The sequence below is a fragment of the Triturus cristatus genome, chromosome 4_1 (assembly GCF_964204655.1).
Source record: "Triturus cristatus chromosome 4_1, aTriCri1.1, whole genome shotgun sequence".
In the NCBI taxonomy this organism is placed as follows: Eukaryota; Metazoa; Chordata; class Amphibia; order Caudata; family Salamandridae; genus Triturus; species Triturus cristatus.
The window spans coordinates 1,160,796,907-1,160,820,850 of NC_140585.1; the positions used below are offsets into that span (position 1 = coordinate 1,160,796,907).

At 48.6% G+C, this 23,944-nt stretch overlaps 1 protein-coding gene across 8 annotated transcripts in view; it reads right to left on the reverse strand.

The window, feature by feature from the left end:
* The window catches only part of BRD4 (bromodomain containing 4), a 1,415,251-nt gene that overhangs the window by 50,219 nt on the left and 1,341,088 nt on the right, over positions 1-23,944 (reverse strand). For all 8 annotated transcript variants that reach the window (XM_085654329.1, XM_085654330.1, XM_085654326.1 and 5 more), the window contains one exon: positions 19,837-20,042. In XM_085654329.1, the coding sequence (XP_085510455.1) occupies positions 19,837-20,042 (206 nt within the window). The remainder of the gene's footprint in view (positions 1-19,836; positions 20,043-23,944) is intronic.

Genomic DNA, 23,944 nt, shown 5'->3' on the forward strand with positions numbered 1-23,944 from the left:
AGATTCAGCACTGGGACATTTCCTGCAAACAGGTGAGTAAACACGTTTTGGTTATTTGTGCGATTTTTAAAGAATATTTTTAGGTTTCATAACTCCACTTTTTGGAGAAGAGTGTTATCATATGGAAGGAAAACAGGTTAACGGTTCACAGGTAAGTAATCGCCTGAGAGTTAAGGTTTTGGGGTTAGACTCAGGAGTCTCCCACGGTCAGTGATGCACTGTTGTTGCACCCTCAGCGGCACTAGGGCGGCCGGGTGCAGAGTGTTGAGATCCAATGTTATCCAACAGGGGATAGGGGGCCTTCGGTTGGTGGCTGCTGGCAAGCAGGCCACTGGTTTGTGGGAGCAAAGCTCCTAGGGTTAAGCTCAGAGCAAGTTGGGGACCAAAATAGGGCAGCTGGGTGCAGGTTACTGTGTTGAGTTCGGCTGCCCTGTTTTCAATGGAGAAGATCCGGGACAAAGAAACACTGCAGGCTCGGGGATCTTCTGGGTACGACCACGACTTCAAGGGGTAAGTTGGGATGTCGTGGGTTGGTTAGGCACCGTTGGTTTGGACACACAAGGCCGTGGGGCGTCGGGTGCAGGGGTGCCTTGTGACGTCAGATGTCTTTCCCGCTCTGGTCGCGGTGTGGGGGGGTCCTCTGGATTGAGGCTGCAGGCGTCGGCTTGAGGCAGGTCAGGGGTCGCCGGATCTCGGGTCAGGATCGCCGGGGGGACCTCCTCGTGTTGTTTTTCCACTCGAGCTCAGGCCGGGTTCGGCAAGTGCAGAGTGGGCTGGATTCGTGGTCTCTGTCTGGCACCAGAAGCTGTAGTTTAAACACGTCCGGTGTTCACAGGAGAAACTGTCTGCGAAGTGAAGGCAGGCATGTCCTCCGGGGTTTGTGAGGTTGCTAGCTGCAGGACACGCCGAAATTTCACAGGAGCAGGTTCGAGGGGAGACAGGCCTGTAGGGCGGGGGCCAAGTCAGTGGGCGTCGGCTTCTTGTTAGCTCTGCACAGCTCTTCGTCGTCCTTTTCTTCTTGTAGGTAGGCTGGATCTGAGGAAGTAAGGTTCAGGGTGCCCCCTAAATACTAAATTAAGGGGCGTTACAGGTAGGTACATGGCAGGGACCAATGGGTCCCTTCCCTGGGGTAGGTACACCCCCTATTCTGCCACTCTCCAGTGGGAGGGGGGCAGGAGCCTGTCCCTGGTTGGCTGAGTCCCCCTTCCTCAAGATGGTGGGGAATAGAGGTTGTGCTTCACCTCGTCTCCCCCACCTGAGGGGTGGAGTTGGCAGAGGTGGGCACACCTCTTTTCCTCACTTGTTTTTCACGCCGGTTCTCCCGTCCAAAATGGGGGGTAGAACCAGTGGGGACCAGTTGCTGAAAGCAGCAAATGGTCTGGAGAGGCTCACAAAAGGCGGCATGCCTTTGAAGTTTCTCCTTCGTGAACCCTGCCCATCCTGGGGGAGGAGGCTTGGCACCTCGTCCCAGGATGTGCATTGTTTCAGGCCCCCGAGAGCAGCAAGCTCTCGACCCAGGGGTCCAGAAACATGGCTCGTGGTGGCAGCCTAAGCAGCCACTCATTCAGGTCACTTTGTTGTTTTGGTAGAGTTTCAAGGGGCAACTCTAAGATGCCCTCTGTTGTGCATTTTACATTAAATCCCACACTGGCATCAGAGTGGGTTTAATGTGCTGAGAGGTTTGATAGCAAACTTCCCAGTCTTCAGTGTAGCGATTATGGTGCTGTGGAGTTTGTAATGACAAACTCCCAGCACCATATACTCTCAATGGCAACACTGCACTTACAGTGCACAGGAATGGACTTGGGCACTGTAGGGGTACAGGGCTCATGCACCTGTACCCTCACCACTGGCATAGGGCACCCAGCGAGAGGGGTGACTGATGTAGGCCAGGTCAGTTGTTTGCGGGCATGGCACACAGGGATGTGTGCCATGTCGACTCTTCACTTTGTTCTGAACCAAGACACGCAGCCTGCAAAGACAGTGTGTGGGTGTCAGGGTACAGGGCCTCTAAGGGTGACACAATAAGTGCTGTAGCTCTTAGAGGCCTTCTCTGGTCACAGTGCCCTGGGTACCTGTGGTACCATTTACCAGGGGCTGACATGTGGCCAGAGATGCCAATTGGGTTTAGGCTTCAATGCAGTTTTAGGGAAGGAACATAAGCCCTGGGTACCTGATTAGCAGGAGCCCAGGGTACAGTCAGTCAAAGAACATTAGCAATTCAGCAAAAAGTAGGGGCATACCATGCAAGAAAGAGGGCACTTTCTCACAGTCTGGATCTGGAAGTGCAAGTGTTCGGCGGAGGGTAAAGTTTCGCTGGAGGTGGTGAGGCGGAGGGTGCTCTTGTGGGCGATGGCGAGGCCCCCTCCTGGGTTGTTGGGGTGGTCTTTCCTTTGGATCTTGTATCCGTCTGGGATGGCGGTGCTGATGTCGGGGCCGGAGGATGCGTTGGTCTACGTCTCTGTGAAGAAGGAAATGTCGGGCGAGTAAGAGTCGAGTAGGGTCCAGATTTCCATGGCGAGTTTGTGTATGGAGCTTACTCGGAGGATGATGCATTTTAGGGTGTCGCTGGTGCTGGCGTCGGCGGTGTTGGAGGCCGGGGTGGAGGTGAGGGTCTGGCGGCAGTGGAGACAGGAGAACTGGCCGTGGGTCGTGTTCGGCAAGGCATGTTGGCAATCTCTAAGTCTCCCAGGGTTGAGTGCGAGGAGGGTGGTGGTAGTGTAGCGATGGGTAGTGGGAGGTCGAGGGTTCCTGGCGCTGGCCACGGTCGGGTTGCAGACGGACGCAGACGGGTTTGCCTTTGGCACGCCCGCTGCACGCGTCCACTACGCGACCGGGCAGTGCCCGCCATCAAGTAGGAGGCGTGAGCGGGGGAATTACGGTGGGGGGGGGGGGCGCAGGGGCAGCAGCGGTGAAAGGAACAGGCAGGCACGAGAAAATAAAAACAGTGGTGGAATTAGAGCAAGACACAGAAGGGCACAATAACAGTGGCACAACAGGCCTCGTTTACCTGGAACTACGTTGTTTTTGATGGGGGCTTCTCTTTTTGGCACTCCCACGCCTGGAGTCCTCATAGGAAGGTGGAAGAGCCAGGGAAGAGCCCTGTTAGAAGACTGACCCTCTCCTCACTCTCTGGATGTCCTACCTTCTGATAGCGCTTATTGCCAGTGTCGATCCTCTGTACCATGGAGGCGAATCTTCCCTCCTTTCCCTCAGGGTGCACCTGGAAAACTTCCAGTAGTGTGGACACATGTCAGAAATGTGGCTCTCAGGAAGGCAGATGATGCAGACATCATGAGGGTCTGACTTGGCTTTTTTCTTCCACAGACAGGACACTTGTCAAATAAAGATGGCATTTCATGTGACTAACGGTAAAACATGTATGTCATAAAAAGACAGAAAAACCCTGGAACAGATGAAATCAGTTGAGTGAAACAGTTGCCCAAAATTTCCTAGTGAGATTTTTGGAGGAAAAAAAGCCAAATAGGCCGAGCACAGAGCTCCAAAATCCTGACACCTGGAGCCGGAAAAAAGAACTGAAGCAACTGCCACCTGCTGGGCATGATGGGATACTGGTGGTCTCTGGCCTCTTAAAGGCACAGATGAACAAGTTACTTACCTTCGGTAACTATGTATCTGTAAGAGACATTAGTAGTTGTAGATTCCTTACCTTAGAATTACCCCCAGGCACCAGACTGGATCCAGAGAATTTTTTTCTTAGCAGTACCCCTGCGCGTCGGTAGGTGGCATCGGTTGACTCCTCGTTCGTCGTCGTGGTCACCAGGATGAGGTTGCTGTGTCTACTCAGACGCCGCCCCTGCGTGCTGACATCAGTTCTGACACGACTTTCCACACCAGAAGTGCACTGCCATGCAAGACACTGACCACTGATGCACATAACTAGGGTCATGTAAGGGAGTCCCTACCCCTAGAAATCAGTTCGCAGAACGAGGAGGATGGGTAGGGCGGTAAGGAATCTATAACTACTAATGTCTCTTACAGATACATCGTTACCTAAGGTAAGTAACTTGTTCATCTGAAAGAGACTGTAGTTATAGATTCCTTACCTTAGAATAGACACCCCAGCAATGCCAATCCCAGAGGCAGGTCTGCAAAGTTCAAACCAGGAAGTCGTAGAGAACAGAACGGACGAAAAAGCCCTCTCTCCGGACTTGGCTGTCCAGGCAGTAATGTTTGGTGAGCGTGTGCGAGGATGCGCACGTGTAGGGAACTCCACGTCCCAAAGCAGTAGTGGCTGCCGTCGCCCTGGTAGAGTAGGCACTCAGTCCCACTGGAGGTTCCTTTTTAACCAAAGAATAACAGATCTTGATACATAGGACAACCTATTGAGAGATGGTACGTTTGTGCCCTGCCCGGCCTTCCTTAGCTCCCACATAATCCATGAAGAGTTGATCGTCCACCCGGAAGTCTTTTGTGAGGTCAGGGTAGAAAGACAGCGCGCGCTTTGGATCCAGACGGTGGAGTCCTCTTTGGAAGGGTGCAGAGGCGGGAGGAAGGTGAGCAATGTGATGGTCTGACCTATGTGGAAGGAAGTGACCACTTTGGGCAGAAAAGAGGGCCTAGTACAGAGGACTACTTTGCCTGGATGGATAGCAAGAAAGGGAGGTTTAGAAGATAAAGCTTGAAGCTCACTCACCCTACGAGTAGAGGAGATAGCAAGCAAGAAAGCAGTCTTCAACGTGAGGAGACGAAGAGGACAATTATGCAGCGGCTCAAAGGAGGAACACAAGATAAGTGAGCACAAGGTTCAAGTTCCACTGGGGCATTATGAAAGGAGGAGGATAGAGAGTAATGCCCTTCAGGAATCTGTTAACAATCGGGGACTTGAAAAGAGAAGGCTGATCAGGAAGGCGAAGAAAGGCCAAAATGGCCGAAAGATAGCCCTTAAGAGTGCCCAGAGCAGAGCCCTGTTGACCCAAGAAAAGAATGAAGAGGAGAACCTCTGAAAGAGGGGCAGAAAGGAGATCCACAGCCTTTGCTGTGCACCATGCCACAATTTTTTTCCATCTACAGGTGTATACCGTTTTGGTGGAGGGACACCTGGCTGCCAAGATGACGTTACAGACTTTGGGAGGAAGGTCGAAAGCTGTCAACTGTCGCCGCGCAATCTCCATGCAAGGAGGTTTGAGGATGGACAGGTTTGGGTGGAGGACCGTCCCCTGCTGCTGCGACATAAGATCCTCCCTGAGAGGCAGTCTGATGGGAGGATCGATGGCCATGCTCAAGAGCTCGGGGTACCAGACTCTTCGTGCCCAGTCCGGAGCCACAAGAATGACTTGGGCCCGGTCGCGCTTGATCTTCAGCACTCTGGGAATAAGTGGTACAGGCAAAAAGTCGTACAGGAGGCTGCAATTCCACTCCGGACGAAAGGCGTCGCCGAGCGAGTGCCGCCTAGGAAACTCCAACACGCAGAACTGCTGACACTGCGCGTTCTCTTTGGTGGCGAATAGATTTAACCAAGGCTCTCCCTATTGCTGAAAGAGACCTTGCACCACCTCCGAGTGCAGACACCATTCGTGATCCATCATGCACTGGCGGCTGAGTTTGTCCGCTCTGGCGTTTAGGGAACCTGCCAGGCGATGAACCACCAGGGACATGCCCCGATGTTCCAGCCATGTCCAAAGGCGAAGAGCCTCTTGCGATAGGGTCCATGACACCACTCCGACCTGTTTGTTGCAGAACCACACGGCAGTAGTGTTGTCCGTGAACACCTGCACTACTCTTTCTTTGACAGAGGGAAAGACTGCCTTCAGTGCAAGACGAATTGTCCGGAGCTCCAGGAGGTTGATGTGGAGCCCGGACTCCGCCGGAGACCAGAGGCCTCTGATCTTCACCTCCCCCATGTGGCCGCCCCATCCCAGAAGTGACTCATCCGTCACTACTGTGAACTCTGGTTGGGGAAGGGAGAGGGATAGAGGCTGAAACATCAGTATCATAGCCTGAATATCCCAGACTCGCTGCTCGGGAGGATAGACTCGAAACTGTGCTGTGTCCAGAACCGCTCTGATGAAAAGGAGCTTCTCAGAGGGAATCCGGGACTTCGGAACGTTGATAGTGAACCCCAGCAAATGCAGGAGGTAAGCCATAGTCTGGAGGTAGGAAACGACAGCCTGGTGCAAGCCCACCTTCAACAGCCAGTCGTCGAGATAGGAGAAGACTGGAACCCCTGATCTGCGCAGATGAGCTGAGATTACCGCCATCACTTTTGTGAACACCCAACGGAGCTGGTAAGGCTAGAAGGGAGCACGGTGAACTGAAAATGTTCGTGACCTACTGTGAACCATAGAGAACGCTGATGGACAAGCGAGACAAGGACGTGAAAGTAATCGTCCTGCAGGTCCAAAGCTACCATCCAGTCTCCAGTGTCGAGGGCAGACGAGACCTGAGCCAAGTTAACATCTTGAACTTCTCCTTCCGGTGAAGGGTGGACGTCGCTGTCTTTCTTGGGCACCAGGAAGAAAGGGGAGTAGCAACCACAACCTACTTCTGGCACAGGGACGCGTTCTATAGCACCCTGGCCAAGAGAGCTGTAACTTCCTGGCAGAGAAGGGCCTAATGATCCTCTGACAAGCGATGGAGTGTAGGTGGCATAGAGAGAAGGGTAGTCTCTAAGAGGAGGGAGTAGCTCCTTTGGACTATCTGCAAAACCCACCTGTCCGACGTGATGCTGCGCCGGTGGGAGAGGTGATGGCGGATCCTGCTGCCCACTGGCAAGTGGTGGCCCTGAAAAGTCGGACTAGGGAGGTTTGGAGGCTGCTGCAATGGGGGCATTGGTGTTCTGGCCCGCCCACTGGCCCCACGACGTTGGGTCCCATGTCCTCGGCCAAGCAGAGGCTGGGTAGCCTGTGCAGGCTACCCAGAGGAGTGTGTCAGTGTAATATCAAAATGAAAGAGCAAGCATGCTAGTAATCGCAGTAAGTTATTACTGTTGAAAAAAACCATTCATTTTTTTATAAAAGCCCTCACTCACAAACCTGGTTGGTGACATGCTTCATCATTGGGCCCACCAGGAGTGGCCGAATGCCACCCTAGTGTGCTGCGACGCCAGTTTACTGCGGAGCTGGTAAAAAACGTGTAAAGTGAAAGTGAATTTAGTGAAAATTAAAAATGCCCAATTGTATCAAAAAGACCTTTATTTTTTTTGCCAATCAGACATAGGTAAAAAAAATCGTTGTGGGATAACGAACTGAAATTACAAGTTCATATATTATCCCTAAAGGTGCGGTCAACATGTTTCTGCCTACATCAATATTTATCAGGCTTTCATCAGGACTAAAGGTGTGTGGTGTTAAGAACCCGGCGGTATGGGCGCGCTAAGGCCCACCCTGACCAAGGGTTCGTAAGTGGTAAAAATATCAAAAAACACTTGGAGTAGATTCCGTCAAATATAGAGAGGAACCGAGTTTATTAAAAAGGTGCAAAGGTTCAATGCACCATGGGTCACGTGAGGGGGGTGGTGGCGGAATGGCACACCGCCTACAGCGCCAGGCACCCGTTATGAACGTAAGCACTCCCTCTTCATAAACGGACCCTTACGTAGCCACGAAAGGGGCAAAAGGTAGACTGCATGGGGGAGAGTAATCAGCGAGGCACAAGGATCTGGCCGTAGCACTAGAGTCCTTGAAACGCTAAAGCGTGTTGTCCGCCTTGTCACCCAACAGGCGACGGCCATCAAAGGGCATGTCCAAAAGGGTCGATTGAACATCCTCAGAGAAGCCGTTTGACCACAGCCAGGCATAGCGCCTTAGGGCTACTGATGTAGAAATTGTTCTACCCAGCGAGTCGGCGGTATCTAGTCCACACCTGATGGCAAACTTTGCTGCGTATCGACCCTTTGCAACAGCACAGGTGAGCATGGCCCGGGCGTCCTCTGGTCACTGTGGCAGCACTTGCGCAACTGTGTCCCACACAGAGTGTGTGTAACGAACCAAGAGACATGCGGTGTTCACCGACCAAAGTTAAGCTGGGGGAAAAAAAACATCATCTTCCCAAGATGGTCCAGCTTCTTGGATTCCCTGTCTGGGGGAGCAGTAGGGAACGCGCCTTTTGATGTTGAGGCTTGGACCACCAAGCTCTCTGGGGTAGGGTGTTGGGAGAGGAAAAGTGGGCCACCCGAACGGTGGCGTTGGGCAATCATCCTATCCAAAGGAGCCCCTGCGATAGGCTTGGATCTAGTGCCCAAAAGGATGTCAGAGAGGGTGTCACTGAAAGGCAGTAGGGGCTCTGAAGAGGCTGCTGCCGGCAAGAGCACCTCAGTCAGGAGGTTAGTCCTGATTGCCACCATAGGCAGCTCAAGGCCCAAGGCCTCATCTGCCCTACGCAACACCACAGCATAGGATGCCCTCTCCTCCGTATCCAAAGTAGGGGGAGAAAGCATACCAAGTTCTGGTGAGGTATCCAGACCACTGACCTCACCCAACTCCCCTAGCCAGTTCGGCTCCTCAAGTTGGTCTGCTAGAGGGTCACCAGACCCTTCCCAGTCCTCACCCTCTTCTGGCTGCCAGTCAGGGCGGTAGGGAACGCCAGGAAAGAAAGGTGGTACAAAAGCACCGGTCGATACTGCTCTGGCTCCAAGTCGGGGGTAAGGCTAGGGCCAACGCCGGTTGGGGGCGCAAATGGCGTTTGGGGCGGCGCCACTGAATCAGCGCCGGGAAAGGTACTGTGAGGTCGACCAGCACCGATCTGGATCCTCGGGGGCCCTCCAGTGCCGGAACAGAAGCCGCCGGCCTTGAAGGCCTAGAGCCCCCAGCCAAGTCTGTGGGGCCCGAAGGCACGCCGGTGGAGTCGGGCTGCCCAAAGATGCTATGCAGCGCTTCGTAGAAAGCTTGAAGCTGGGCAGGGGATGCGCCGGCTCCCAAAAAGGGAGGGATGTGCAGAGTCATCCCAGAAGTGGGCTCCGAAGGCGGAGCTGGAGAGCGACGACGCTCCAGTTCCCACATCGTAATGGCCGATGTGCGGGGAGAAGGTGAAGAGCGACGATGCTTCTTCACTTCTTCTTGTGCTTCGACTTATCCGGGGAATACAAAGACTTCAATGACGAGTGGTGATGGCTCCACAACAGGTCCCGAGACCTTCCTCTCGACTGGTACCTCGAGCGGTGTAGAGCCGACTGCCGGGCCTCCAGAAGCTTTTATGAGCTTCCGCAAAGACTTCTGAATCATGGCTCGACAGTTGGAGAACGACTTCGGGTCGTGGTCGTGCTCCAGGCACCAGAGGCACACATGGTGTGGATCCGTGATACACATCCGCTTGTGACAGGAGTCACAAGGCTTGAAGCCTGTCCGTCGACGGGACATCCCTACGTGCACCAGGAGTTGAAAAACCCGAAAAAGATGACAACAGAAGCCGAAAAAGTTTTAGTCAATAATTGACTGAGGGGCATGCTCTCTCTGGATCTGCAACGGCTGGCACTAAAAAAGAAAGAACGGATGTCAGCGCACAGGGGCAGCGTCTAAGTAGACACCGCGATGTCATTCCTGTGACCACGACGCCGAACGCAGAGTCCACTGACACCACCTACTGACGCGCAGGGGTACTGCTACGAAAATATTTCTCTGGATCCAGTCTGACTCCTGGGGACCATTCTAAGGTAAGCAATCTATAATTACGGTCTCTTTCAGATGCGGTTTTCACATTTACATAAGGGGCAGCCTATAGGGCTACACTGTCACATTTTTCTTCATCTTCCTTTTTTTAAAAGGGTTTGTGATAGAGTTAAGTAGTCAAATAACTTTTTTTCAGTTAATTTGCCCTCTTTTAAATGTAACCTGTAGAAATTGGCCATTACAGCCTTTCTTATAGACCGCAAAATATTAATGTCTTAAGTGTTTCTACAGGTCTTCCTGAAGAAAGGCGAACATATACAACTAAGAAGACATAAAAAGTGCTTTGAGATATCCGCACGTGGGCAGGACTATTCAGTGCTTATGACTAACAATGGAGATCTCTTGAGAGAGAACTTGTGGTTGGATTCAAGAACAACCCTGTCATTGTGAACCTGTAAAAAAGGCTCTTGTAGCGTCAGGGCCTGTAGTTTGTTAATAAGTCTAGGGGATGTTATGGACACTAAAAAGAGAGCTTCCAGAAGAGAAACTGCAAAGGGGAAGAATGCAGTGATTCAAAGGGAGGTCCCAAAAATCTGCTGAGTACAATGTCAGGTTCCAGACTGATGTAGGTAGCAATCTAAGTGGGATTACGTTTAAGGCCTTCCTTGAAGGCTTTAATAATGGGGACAGAGAGGAATGTTCCCTGTTCTGCATGCATGCAACGACAGTGTCTAGGTGTAGCTCAATTGAAGTGTAAGCTAGCCCTGATTTGTGGAAATGCAAGAGGTAGCAGATTATGTCTTTTACCATAGGTGTAAGGTGGTTTATATGGTTTGGGCTTTTCCACTAAGCAGTATAGCAAGTGACCCAGACCCCATCATAGTGACCCCAATCTTGAGAACACTGTGGTGAGATGTACTCTCGGAGGGGCCGTATATGGAGCGTTGGGTGAAGAATTGTGGATCGTGATGAGACCATCATACCTATGAGATGCATCACTGTTAGAACTGTGAGAGGACGGAGTGGCAAAAAAAAAAAGACGCAGTAGCTGCAGGAACGCCACCTGTTTGCTTGGGTAAGGTTTGACCAAGGAAGCATTGAGGACTGACCCTTAGGAAGAGTTGCACTTGAAGTAGCTGGAGGTGGGACTTGGCAGCGTTGACTGTAAAGCCCAATTTGCAGAGCAGGGAAGTGGCAGCTTGGGTGCAGGCTAAGTGGACTTGTCAGCATGCACTCTTGACAAGCCAGTCTAAGCAGGGGAAGCAGACAGTCTGCCCCGCCCCCCTTTCTGAGGTTAGCGGCTACTACAGCTAGACATTTGGAAATTTGGTGAAAGTCCTTGGGACTGTGGTGATTCTGGAGGACAACAGTTTAATCTGGTGGGCGTGACAGTTACCCATGAAGCGTAAGCAGTGTAGATGGGTTGGATGGATGGGAATGTGAAAGCAGACATCCGGGTCTTGTGTGACCATGAAGTTGCCTTGCTGCAGCAGAGGCATGACACCCTGCAGGGAGGTATTATGGAAATGTTCAGATAGGATGTATCTATTGAGAGGACCGAGATCAAAGGTTGGCTTGAGAGAGCCATCCTGCTTGGGGATGAGGAAGTAAGGGATTAGACGCCTTTGCCCTAGTGTTCAGGGGGCACTGGCTCTATGCCCCCCTTTGAGAAAGAGCACATGGACCTCATCTTGTAGTGTTCTGAGCTGAGGGCATGTGTGCATGGTGGAATGTTTGGTGGGGTTGAGATGAGCTCACCTGTGGCCTGGGCTGCTGATCTCTTCCGAGCAGTGGAAATGACCAGGGTGTCGGGTGGGACATGGCCTCTAAGGATGAGGGCACCACATGGTGCAAGCTTAAATTTAATTTCAATCCTATGTGTTATCACCTGGGTTTTACTGACTCCTTTAACATCTCTGGGGCAGATTTTACCATACCCTTTAGGACACAGAGAAACTGGAGGGATTGCTCAGTTCTGGAGAGCATCTCCACTACGTTGTCATCCTCTAGGCTAACATACATGTCCACCTTGAGGTACAAGGCAGCGTGTTGGTGGAAAACCGTTGTATGGGTTGGTGTCATCTGGTGGAGAAGTCCTGACAGGAACATGGTCAAGGTCACCTGATGGCTCCATGCCATAATCCTCCCAGGGACTGTCCACAGGGTGCATGTAGACTGGCACACCAAAGTCCTCTACTGGGGAGTAGGGGCTAGGGCTACCTGAATCTGGAGAAGAACCTGGTGACTCTTGAGAGGAAGGTACAGGTGGTGAGGGAGGAGGAGGGGAAGATAGTGGAGATGGATGAGTTGTTGGAGTGGGAGGAGGGCTAAGAGCCGGGTCCAAACGCTTCTCAGGAGACGCAGGATGAAGAGAGTGTTCGATTCTGGAGTGCTCTTCTTCAACATGCAGCCGCATATGTGTTTTGGAAGTCTGCGTAGAAGTGTGGGTGTCAACCCCCTCACGGGTCTCTAAGTGACTTTGGGGTGAGGCCCGGGGTTGAGGGAGGTAGATGAGGCGTCTTAAAGCACCTCTGGCTCTTCCGCCTCTTTGGGCTCCAAGGAATCTGATCATCTTGGGGCTGAGCTGATGGAACGGTGCATCAAGGACGCACCAAACTCCTCCTCTTCGCCGCTGAGTGGGTATGCGTTGATGATATCCAGCCTCTCTGATGATGATCGAAACATCTTATGGGCTACCCGCCAAACTGTCCTCTGCCAAAGGGCCTTTTTGCTCCTGAAGGCCGAACAACAATTGCAGCCAGTATCAGTGTGCTCTGGGGAGGGCACCAAAGGGCATGGGGAGCCTCAAGTTTAGAGTGGCCCAATCTTTGAAGCTGTGTAATGACCAGTGGAGAGAAGAGGGGGAGAAAAAAAAATAAAAAATAAAAAGAAAAAATAAAAAAAAAAAAAATCTTATGAGCACCAGAGTAGAAAACTCTTCTTGGTAACAGGAAGAGAAGAAAACAAGTTACTTACCGGTAACTACAGTTATCCAGTATTGGTATCTTTCATAGATTCACATGCCTGAATCATTCCCCGTCGCCGAGGCGAGAGTCTCACGGTAAATACAAAAGTAGTGCCAAAAATAAATAGTAGTAGGCTAAAAGAAAAGGCCCAAGGCCTACATCCTAGTAGCCTATCTACATCATTATAGTAGAAAGAACCAAAACTTGGTTCTAACCAATCAGCTACCAGCACCCTCTAGAACCTTCCCAGCAGAGGCAATTCTCCTCAGATTTTCCTAGCACAAGTGAGAAATAAGTATACCAGATATAGAGAACTGTCTCCTCGGGGAGGAGGCTGTGTGCATGTGAATCTATGAAAGATACCAATACTGGATAACTGTAGTTACAGGTAAGTAACTTGTTTTCTTATCCAGTATTGGGGTATCTTTCATAGATTCACATGTCTCAATCAGAGTAGCAAGCAGTATACCCATATACTGTCGTTTGCGGATGGTGGGAGACACGTGTTCATAAACTCCCAAATAACATTCACAAAGGTTGGAAAACATCATATATAAATATTCTTCCTCCTTTTTTTGTATTTTATTTTTTTAAATCCTTTGATAAGCAAAAACTATTGAAAAGACATTACATAAACATATATATCTACATATATATACACATATACCTATAAGCATATAGAAATAAGCACGATTTTAGACTTATCAGCCTGTATATTTGCATACATATTAAAATAACAAATTGATCATAAAAGAGAAAATACCTGAATCTGACCTTAATGAAAGAGATGGTGTAGAACAGACTGTCCAACCGCTGCATCTTCTTGATGCGAAGATTGAGGGCAGTAATGTTTCGTGAACGTGTGGACATTTTTCCATGTCGCAGCACAACAGAAATTCTCCAAAGTCACTCCAGCAAACAAAGCTGTAGAAGTTGAAATAGTCCTTGTCGAATGAGCCTCGACTTTCCTCTGCAAAGGCTTATTAGCTTTCACATGACAGAAATGAATAGCAGATGTCAACCATCTGGCTATAGTTGCCTTTGTTACTGCATTCCCAAGAGTTGCTTGACCATAGGCCACGGACAATTGGTTAGACCGTCTGATGTCCCTAGTTTTCTGTAGGTAGAACTTTAAACAGCGCTTAACATCCAGGGAGCGTAATGCTCTTTCAGCTGGAGTTGATGGATCCGAAAAGAATGTTTTTAATCTTATCGTCTCATTTAAGTGAAATTGCGTCCGTACCTTAGGGATGAACTTGGGATTTGTTCGAAGGATTACGTAGTCACTAGTAAACTGCAAAAAGGGCTCCTTGATAGTGAAAGCTTGGATCTCACTAACCCATCTTGCAGAGGTGAGAGCCAATAAAAGGGCGACCTTCCAAGTAAGGAATTTGAGATCCATTCAAATGGATGCTTAATTAATTGCGCTAACACTGTGTTGAGTTCCCACTCTGGAGGGGGTGCTCGCACTGGAGGGAAAGCCCGGAAAAGTCCTTTCATGAATTTTTTGACAAGTGAAGACGAGCAAAGAGAAGGAAGTTTTGAGCACTTCCTGGATCTGGAAAGAGCAGCAAGATGTACTTTAATTGATGAAAACGTAAGCCCAGACTTGGCGAGAGAAAGCAGATACTGGAGTATTTGTTCTGCAGGAGACTGGATTGGATGAATATTATTCGCTTCACACCAATAGCAAAATCGCTTCCACTTGAGGCGAAAAGTCTTAATTGTGCTTTGGGCACGGGATTTGCCCAAAATCTCACGACAGTCCTGTGGAATGTTGAGGTCCTTAAATTCTAAGAAATCAGGAGCCATGCGTGCAAGTGCAGGGACTGTGGGTCCGGATGAAGTACTTGCCCTCTGTCCCTCGATAACACTGTAGGCGTTGGAAGAAGGCAAATGGGCCTGTCTTGGGACAATAGGAGAAGCTCCTGAAACCAATATTGTCTTGGCCAACAGGGTGCAATCAGTATTAAACGGCAACCCTCCAGCTTCATCTTGCGGAGCACTCTCGGAATCAATGGTATTGGGGGAAAAGCGTAAGCATAAATCCCTGACCATCGCATGGACAGGGCATTCCCTCTTGATCCCCGTTGAGGGAACCTGCTGGCATAATATCAGCATTTCTTGTTCTCCCTTGTTGTGAATAGGTCCAGAAACCTGGAACACTGTGTTCACTTGCTCCTGTTCTAGCTCCCACTCATGACAGTCCGTTAGAGACCTGCTCAGCGTGTCCACCAGGGTATTGTGGAGACCCCTGACATGTTCGGCTCTCAGTGTTATCTTGTGGAATGTGACACACTCCCACAGTTTCTGAGCCTCCTTCGAGAGTGTAGCTGATTTTGTTCCTCCCTGCTTGTTGATGTAATACATGCTGGTCGTATTGTCGGTACGAACCAGCACCGAGGATCCCGCAATCCTTGGGAAAACGCTTGCAGAGACAGAAAGATGACGCGGAGCTCCAGACTGTTGATATGTTGTTGCCTTTGAACTTGAGACCATCTCCCTTGAATATGCAAATCCTGCAGATGACCTCCCTATCCTTCCATGGAGGCATCGGTTGTTAAAACGAAATCTGGAATGGTCTGTAGAAAAGTGGTGCCTTGGGTTAAATTCTCTGTCTGTGACCACCAACGTAGAGAATTTATTATGCGCTGTGTGATCCTGATAGTCTCATCGAACGAACCTATGGCCTGTTGGCATTGAAGGTGCAGTTCCTCCTGAAGAGGTCTCATTTTGAGCCGTGCTAAGGGAATGAGATGTATCCTAGAAGAGCACATTCCGAGGAGCGAAGCAAACTTTCGGACTGAAACGGACTTTCTTTTTGCAATTAGCTTTGCCAATTTCTGAAGACGCAGCTGGCGGTCGTGTGACAAGAATGCTTTGCACTGGACCGTGTTTAACCGTGCTCCGAGAAAAGGTATGACTTGGAGAGGGCGTAATTGTGATTTGCTCTCGTTGAGGGTCAGCCCCAGGGAAGCGAATAGTTGTAAACATTCTTCTGTGGCAACCTTGGTATTTTGTTCTGAAATACCTTTGATCAGCCAATCGTCTAAATAAGGGAATACTTGTTTTCCTCGGGATCTCAATGCTGCCGCTACCTGTGCCAGGCACTTCGTGAAGATTCTAGGAGCTGATTTCAGCCCAAAAGGGAGCACTTTGAACTGACAGTGGATGCCAGCCACAGTAAATCTAAGATATTTGCGATGTTTGGGGTGTATAGGTATGTGGAAGTAAGCGTCTTCCAAATCCAGAGAAGCCATAAAATCTCCTTCGTTTAGACAACTTAAAATCTCATCAAGCGTGACCATTCAGAAACTTTGCTTCGTGAGAAACTTGTATAACTTGCGGAGGTCTAAAATTGGTAGCCATTCCCCTGACTTCTTTTTGATGAGGAAGAAACGAGAATAGAAACATGTTCCTTTCTGACATGATGGAACTTTCTCTATGGCATTTTTGAGGAGCATCGTAAAGGCTTCCTTGAATAATAAGTGAAGACGAGAGGGACCCCTTGGCGGAGTAGTAGGTGGCTGTTTGATGAATTCGAGGGTGTGACCGTTGGATACTAGGTCTAGAACCAATTGATCTGATGTGATTTCTCGCCACTTGTGTACAAAAGCTGAAATCTTCACGCCCACGGGTAAGGAGGGTAATATGGCTGGCGCCCTGTGGAAATCACTGCTTCCTGCTAGTGTCTCTGCCTTGATTTTGTGATCTCTTCCGACCACCTTGACGAGAGAAACTAGCAGTGGATGATTGACGGTATGAGGACAGGCTGTAGGGCTGTCTATAATGGGATTGATACTGCCTGTTCTGCTGATTTTGGTATCCTCCTCTTGATGAAAAACCACGTCCTCTTGCTCCTCTAAAATTTCGGCGCCTGTACTAAAGGGTACCCAATGATCGTGCGGTATCTGTGTCAGTATTTATGGCTAAGAGGGCCTCATCAATGAGCTTCCCGAACAAAGACCCTCTGTCATAAGCCATGTCCAGAATCTTTGTTTGCACCTCAGGTATGAAAGTGGTGGCCTTAAGCCATCCCTGGTGTCGAAGCACTGCCGCTCCTGCAAGCTGAAGGAAGTTGGTGTTTACGATGTCCAAAGCGCAATCTATAGTTTCTGATGTGGCACGTTCCCCTTCCTGCAGAATCTTTCTTGCCTCTTGCCTACGGTCTTCTGAAATGAGGTCAATTAAACTCATCATGTCTGACCACATTTGACAGTCGTAACGACCGATAATGGCTAATGAATTGGCAGCTTTGATGGAGGCCGCTGCCATGGTAGAGAATGTTTTGCCTATAAGGTTCAGACGACGTCCTTCCTTATCAGGTGGTGTGGTGATAGGTGTTGCAGGATTCTTAGATCGCTGTTGGGCGGCCTGTGAAATCACAGAATCAGGACGCGGGTGACCAATGAGGCAAGCTGGGCTGTTGGCAGGGGCACGATATTTTCTCTCTATGCGCTGAAGTACCGCCGGGACAGATGCAGGGGTTTTCATGTTTTTTACCCCTTCATTCCATATATAGTCTATTATAGGTACAGCTCTCATGATTTTCCTGAACTCCTCCTTGAAATCATGAAGGAAACATTCTGTCTGCTCGACTGTTACCGGCAATTGAAATCTGACTGCAGCCCGTTGCATTAAATTATGGAAGCCCCCGATGTCCTCAGGTGGAGAATCAGACGGCAGAGGAAAAGACATTGGAATTACGTAGTCATCCCATGGCTCCGGAATACTAGTATTGTCAGGTAGTTCACCCGCTTCAACCTCTTCTTCGGAGGAAGTAGTGTCATTTTGCACTTCTTCCGTTTAATCTGAAAGAGGGACAGGTGTAACCGGAACTTGCGGTTGAGTTAATGGAACAGGAATCACCGCTGGTATGGGTGGGTTCTCTGGAACTGTCTGCTGTGGGGGAAACCTTTGCCGGTAATCTGCCAGCATGGCTTGTAAATCCTGAATGAGCGGTGGAGGGAGGTAACTCATTTCCCACTGGCGTCCTTCCCGATGATGGAATCTATGATGTGGAACAATAATATCTTCTTGATAATATTGCTCCTGGTAGTCATCATCTTCGTCGTCATCCTGACACTTGATATTTAATTCAGTAGGATGGTGAGCTGTACCAAAGGGTCCTTCATCATCTTCATCCCCACAGTCATCATCTTCAGTATAAGTGTCTAGGAGATGTGAAGACATAAGTGGTGAGATCTTGCTGTAATCTGGTTGTCTTTGAAAACCTGATGGCTTAGGTGTTGACTGCGCAGGTAGAGTTAAACTAGCAGAAACTGTGGATAGAACATGTAAAACCGCCATCGACAGGCTCTTCGTCGACGGGGTCGTCGTCGATGGGATTGTCGTCGACTGGCTCTTCGTCAACGGGGTCGTCGACGATGAGATCTTTGTCGACAGCGAAGACTTCGTCGGCGGTACTATCAATGAGCTCGACGTCGATGCGGTCGTTGACGGTAATTTTAACTTTCTCGTCGACGATTCCTCAAAAACTGGTTTCCTAGTAGAAATAGATATTTTTGTAGACAGAATAGGCGATTTGAATGGCCGTAGTTGAAATAGTAGCCGTAGATGATGAGGCAGAAGAAGTAGTCACAGAGATAGTGGACGAAGTAGTCACCGTGACAGATTTAATATGGCTTTTACTTACAGTTTTTGAAGTGGAAGAATTTTTTGAGTCCTTGCCTGCTGTGGATAACGGAGACAGCGTTGACCCAGAGGAAAGTGTTGGTGACCTCTGTGAAGGGACAGAAACATCATGGGATGATTTCAAGTGTTTTCTCCCCTCACTTGAAGAGCTGTCATGGGACCTGGCTCTCTTGCTGGAAGTAGACGCTCTGTCATCCTCTTCAGCCGAAGAAGATTTGAGCCATAAGAGCAGTCTTGCCTCCCTATCCCTAAGAGTTTTGGTAGGGAAGGTACGGCAAATCTTGCAATTTTTTGCTTCATATTTGGGATAAAGACAATAAATGCAGTCCTTATGATGATCATCCACATGGACCCTCTTTTTATCTCGGGCCCTGCAGGGTTTGAAAAGAGCTTTCCTGTCAGACATCCTGAAGAAAAATTAGAAGGACTGAGTGGCACTTAGGGAGACTCCCTTCCACACGACGTGTGGTGAAAATCTGAGGAGACCTGCATCTGCTGGGAAGGTTCTAGAGGGTGCTGGTAGCCGATTGGTTAGAACCAAGTTTTGGTTCTTTTTACTATAATGATGTAGATAGGCTACTATGATGCAGGCCTTAGGCCTTTTCTTTTAGCCTACTACTCTTATTTATTTTTGGCACTACTTTTGTATTTACCGTGGGACTCCCACCTCGGCGACGGGGAATGATTCAGGCATGTGAATCTATGAAAGACACACCAATACTGGATAAACAAAGAGCTCTGGGACCAGGAACAAATACTATACACGTCTGAACCCGATGGTAGGGAAAACAATTTAACAATGGAGTCGGTGCCCTTGCACGTTCACTACCGAAGTAGTCACTAAAAATTTGTGACTCAAAAGACTTATTCGAAGAACAACAAGTTACAACAGTCCGAGACCAAAACTAGATGACAAGAGTATGGTGTGCATGTGTATCCATAGCCACAGAAGCTACAAACTTACTATTCTGCAACCTTAAATTGAATTTATCAACCAAGTTATGTTAAGACTCCACAATTCTGACTAGCAGTCACGCTTTACTTTCCCAACCCACAACAGTTGCATATAAAAGCTGGAGGAATTCTATGACTGCCAACAGCGCAAATCCTCAAACTCTTTTTAAGAGACTTCACACCACTATTTACACTTAAACACATATCGTACAGTCAAGTCCTTTCCTTGAACAACTGAGACTTTGCAAAACTTTATAGTATTGACCTGCTGACCCATAGCTCTAACTTTTAGGCAACTGGAATCTCAAAACTCTGGCAAGACCCTGCAGATGTATAAGCCACAGCCCGACCTCCCTACTCATTGTACAACTGGCATCAACATTCCTCTATAATGTTCAGCTCACTGCTGAACAACTGTCCCTACTTCTCACTATCATCTGAAACTTCCAGACTGCTGTGTAAATGCTTTTCACAGATGACTCAAAGTAGTGCCAAAAACATTTAGAGTGCACTGTCCCAATCACTATCTTCTTACCTGCAACACCCTGCCCCTTTCCAGCCAAAGAAAGGCACATATAACATCTTGTCAAATTTTTAGAATAATCTTGCCTCAATCTTCCTTTCAGCAAATGACAATACAAATCCTGTGTCACATGCTGCTAAACAGTCACCCTGTGTGATGCTGAAATTCGCACCTCATTCGCTCCTGCTCCTTTCTGAGCCGCTCTCGCTCAGCCTGCTCCACCTGGGCCTTCATGGCTTTCTCCCGCTCCTCCTTCTCTCGAGCAGCCTTGCGGAACTGCTCAAAGCTGTCACTGGAAGATTTCATGGTGGAGGAAGGAGCAGCTGGGTGTTTCTGAACTAGGCTTGCCCAGGAGCCCATGTTTTTTATTTTAAAATCCTATAGAGAGAAAAGAGTGTCTTAGAGGATGCAATCCAGGGATGGAATCAAATATTTGGGAAAATGGTGTCAAACGATCTATACATACTTTTAAACTACTGATGTTACAAGTGTATTATTCATTCCTTACATTTACCAACTGGAGACACAGCTCAATGTATGCGTCTTATGCATGAAATTTAATAAACACATTACATTTATCCTAATACTGGTCAGTGTTGTGGCATTTATCATGTATACTGCATTATAAATCACAGTGTTAAAAAGTATGACACTAAGCAGTTCTAAATGTTTATGAGATATCAGTAAGACTACTTCTCAGTTAAACGGTCTATTTCATATCTTATATCAAACTGCCACTTCTCAACATAACTCAAACATATTTCGAGAACGTCAGTTATAAAAACATTTTTTTTTTATAGAAACCGAGCTAAGATTGATACAGCATAATTTCATTACAGATTTGTATAGTTCACATCCTCTCCCTAGATAAATGTACGTGTACTGTAGAAGTTACAGTGGGAAATGTTCAGCACGCAAGAATGGAAAAGAATTTACTGTGTAATGGAATAACAGCGTGCATCTATATTCTGATTTTAATTTTGTAATGCACATGATATTTATCTTTTGTGACGAGAGAAAGAATACTTTGTTGGGACCATGAGATTTGCTCTTCTCTTTTGCGTTTTATTAGTTAAGAGAATATAATAGATACTGCAAGATCCCACTGCAGTTCATGATACTGTAGGAAGACTTTGAGGGCTTCCAGTGACCAGTGTAATCACTGCTGTATCTGTTTAAATTATCTACAATGATATTGGTTCTCCGCTTTTGCCATGTGATGGCATCTGCAAGGAAAGGATTATAAATCATATTAAAAAAAATATAACCAGCATTTGATCAATGCAGAAAACAAATGAGGTTTACTATTGATGGTCCCTTTGACAAGGACCTGGCTACCAAGTTCAGGAGGCCGGTTGCACCCAATTACTGTCAATTGTTGTAAGAAAATAAAAAAAAAGGGGGGGGAGAATATGGATTCCAGTGTGTTTCATTTTACCTTAAAAAAACAACTGACAGTTATTATTGGCCATTTCTGCTTGTCAATGTCCTTTGAGGACAATTTACCTTGTCATCTGTGATAAGATGACAGAAAACTGTGAGGTGTTTTTTCAAGTCTCATCTTCCAGAATCTCAACTTTCAGTCAAGGTACTTCCCTTATTGCTTTGGGCATCACTAGTTGTAATGCAGCTTTTTGAATGTCATGGTCCTGAATGACTACGAGTTTGTTTTTAACTACCACAACCTTTCCATGTCATCACACAATCTCTCCACATTCTTAGACCTCCCATGAGGTTTTGACAATGGATGGATGACCAGATTGATGCAAGAGTGCACAGCACCTTCATTTGCTCATCCTCCACGTTTTCTTCTACAAAATCACAGAATCGCATGAGGCTTTCTTGTACCCCCTCTCCCAGATAGAAAAAAATATATGTGCTGGGCATTTCAAGGGAACAGGATGTTCTTGACGCAACCTATCTTTCTACAAGTCCTCATCACTGTAACTCCACCGAAAACTAGACTAGTGTACGATGCTATGCACCTTCATACAGCCTACTAATGTTGCTTTACAAAAGATATCCGGTCCAATGTTTTTCTCTTCCCGTTTTCAGATTCTTTTCACTGATACTGCTCACAACAGAACACAATGGTGGAAAAAGAAAGACACTGAATGGAGTATGGTACTTACCTTTTAAGCATCTATTTGTAGCTTGTAGTGCTGCAGATTCACAAGCTATGCACTCTCCTGACATTTAGTGCTGGGCTTGTACTCTACAACTTGTTTCTCTCAAAGAAGTCTTTTATTGCGGACGTGAAATTGAGGCTCCTCCTCTTTGAGAATGCAAATTTTCAAGAGCTCCATTCTAAGATTTTTTTCCCCACCATATTGGCAAGTGAGGAAGTTGCTAGCGTACATATTGATAGAAAAAAAAAACAAGCATTATATGTACAAGACTAAAGTATATGTACATGCTTGTATATACAACGTCAAAGGTAAGTACTTTGTTGTGGAAGTTGGTATTCTGGGGTTGGACTCAGGGGTCCCCCAGGGTCAAGGATGCACTCTTGTTACACCCTCAGTGGCACTAGGGTGGCCAGATGCAAAGTGAAGAGGCCCACAGTTATCCAATGGGGAATTGGGGGCCTCCGGTTGGTGGCTGCTGACGAGCAGGCCACTGGGTTGTGGGAGTAAAGCCGGTTTGCAAAAGCACTGTAGGCTCGGGGACAAAGGTCTTCTGGATGTGACCACCAATTGGAGAGGTATGTTGAGATGTTGGTTAGGCACCGTCGGTTGGGCCACCCAAGGCAGTGGGGCGTCGGGTGCAGGGGTGCCTTTCAGGGTCAGATCTTCTTACCAGCTCCTGATCGCGGTTGGGGGGACCTTCCGGTTTGAGGCTGCAGGCGTCGGCTGAAGGCTTGAGGCATGTCAGGGGTCGCCGGATCTCGGTTCAGGATCGCCGGGGAGACCTCCTCTTGGTGTTGGGCCACTCGAACTCGGGCCGTGGGCGTCGGGTGCAGAGTGGTGCAAACTCATGGATCCTTGCGGAGCTGGAGTATGTTGTTTGAAGAAATCTGGTGTTCACGGGAGACAGAGTCTTTGGATTTGAAGGCCGGTCCTCGGGGATTCTTGAGGTTGCTGGCTGCAGGACACACCGGGTGTTCGCTGGAGCAGGTTCAGGGTGGAGACAGGCTGGTAGGGCTGGGGCCAAGTTAGTGGGCGTCCTCCTCTTGTTGGCTTCGGGCCGGCTCTTTGGTCCTTCTTTTCTTCTTGCTTGGATCTGAGGAAGCAAGGTTCAGGGGTGCCTCAAAAAACGAGATTTAGGGGTGTTACAGGTAATTAAAAGGTTGGGACAAATGGATCCCTTCCCTTTGGTGGGTTCAACCTCCTATTATGCCACCCTCCAGTGGGAGGGGGACAAAAGCCTTTCCCTGGTTGGCTGGGTCCCCCATCTTCAAGATGGCGTAGACTTTGAGTTGTGCTTCACCTCGCCTCCCCCACCTGATTGGTGGAGTTGGCAGAGGTGGGCACACCTCTCTTCCTCACTTGTTTTTTCCGCCGGTTCTCCCGCCCAAAGTGGGGGTCATAACCAGTGGGGACCAGTTGCTGAAAGCAGCAATTAGCCTGGGAAAGCCCACGAAGGCGGCAAGCCTTTGAAGCTTCCCTTTTGTGAACCCTACCCATCCTGCAGCCAGCACCTCGTCCCAGGATGTGCATTGTTTCAGGCCCCAGACAGCAGCAGGTTCTCGACCCAGGGGTCCAGAAACATGTCTGGTGGTGGCAGCTGAAAGCAGCCACCCAGCCTGGACACTAGTGGTGGGTTAGTTTTCAGGGGGCATCTCTAAGATGCCCTTTGTATGCACTTTTTACTAAATCCCACACTGGCATCAGTGTGGGTTTAACATGCTGAGAATTTTGAAACCAAACTTCTCAGTTTTCAGTGTAGCTATTATGGTGCAGTGGAGTTTGTAATGACAAACTCCCAGCACCATATACTCTTAATGGCAGCACTGCACTTACAATGTCTAAGAATGGACTTAGACACTGTAGGGGTACAGGGCTCATGCACCTGTACCCTCACCACTGGTATAGTGCACCCAGCTAGGCAGGGCCCACAGAGATGTGTGCTATGTTGACTCTTCACTTTGTTTTGCACCCAAACCCCGCAGCCTGCAAAGGCAGTGTGTGAGTGTAGTGGTCCTCTAAGGGTGGCACAATAAGTGCTGCAGCCCTTAGAGGCCTTCTCTGGTTACAGTGCCCTGGGTACCTGTGGTACCATTTACCAGGGACTGACCTGTGGCCTGAGATACCAATTGGGTTAGTTTTGGGGAAAGAACA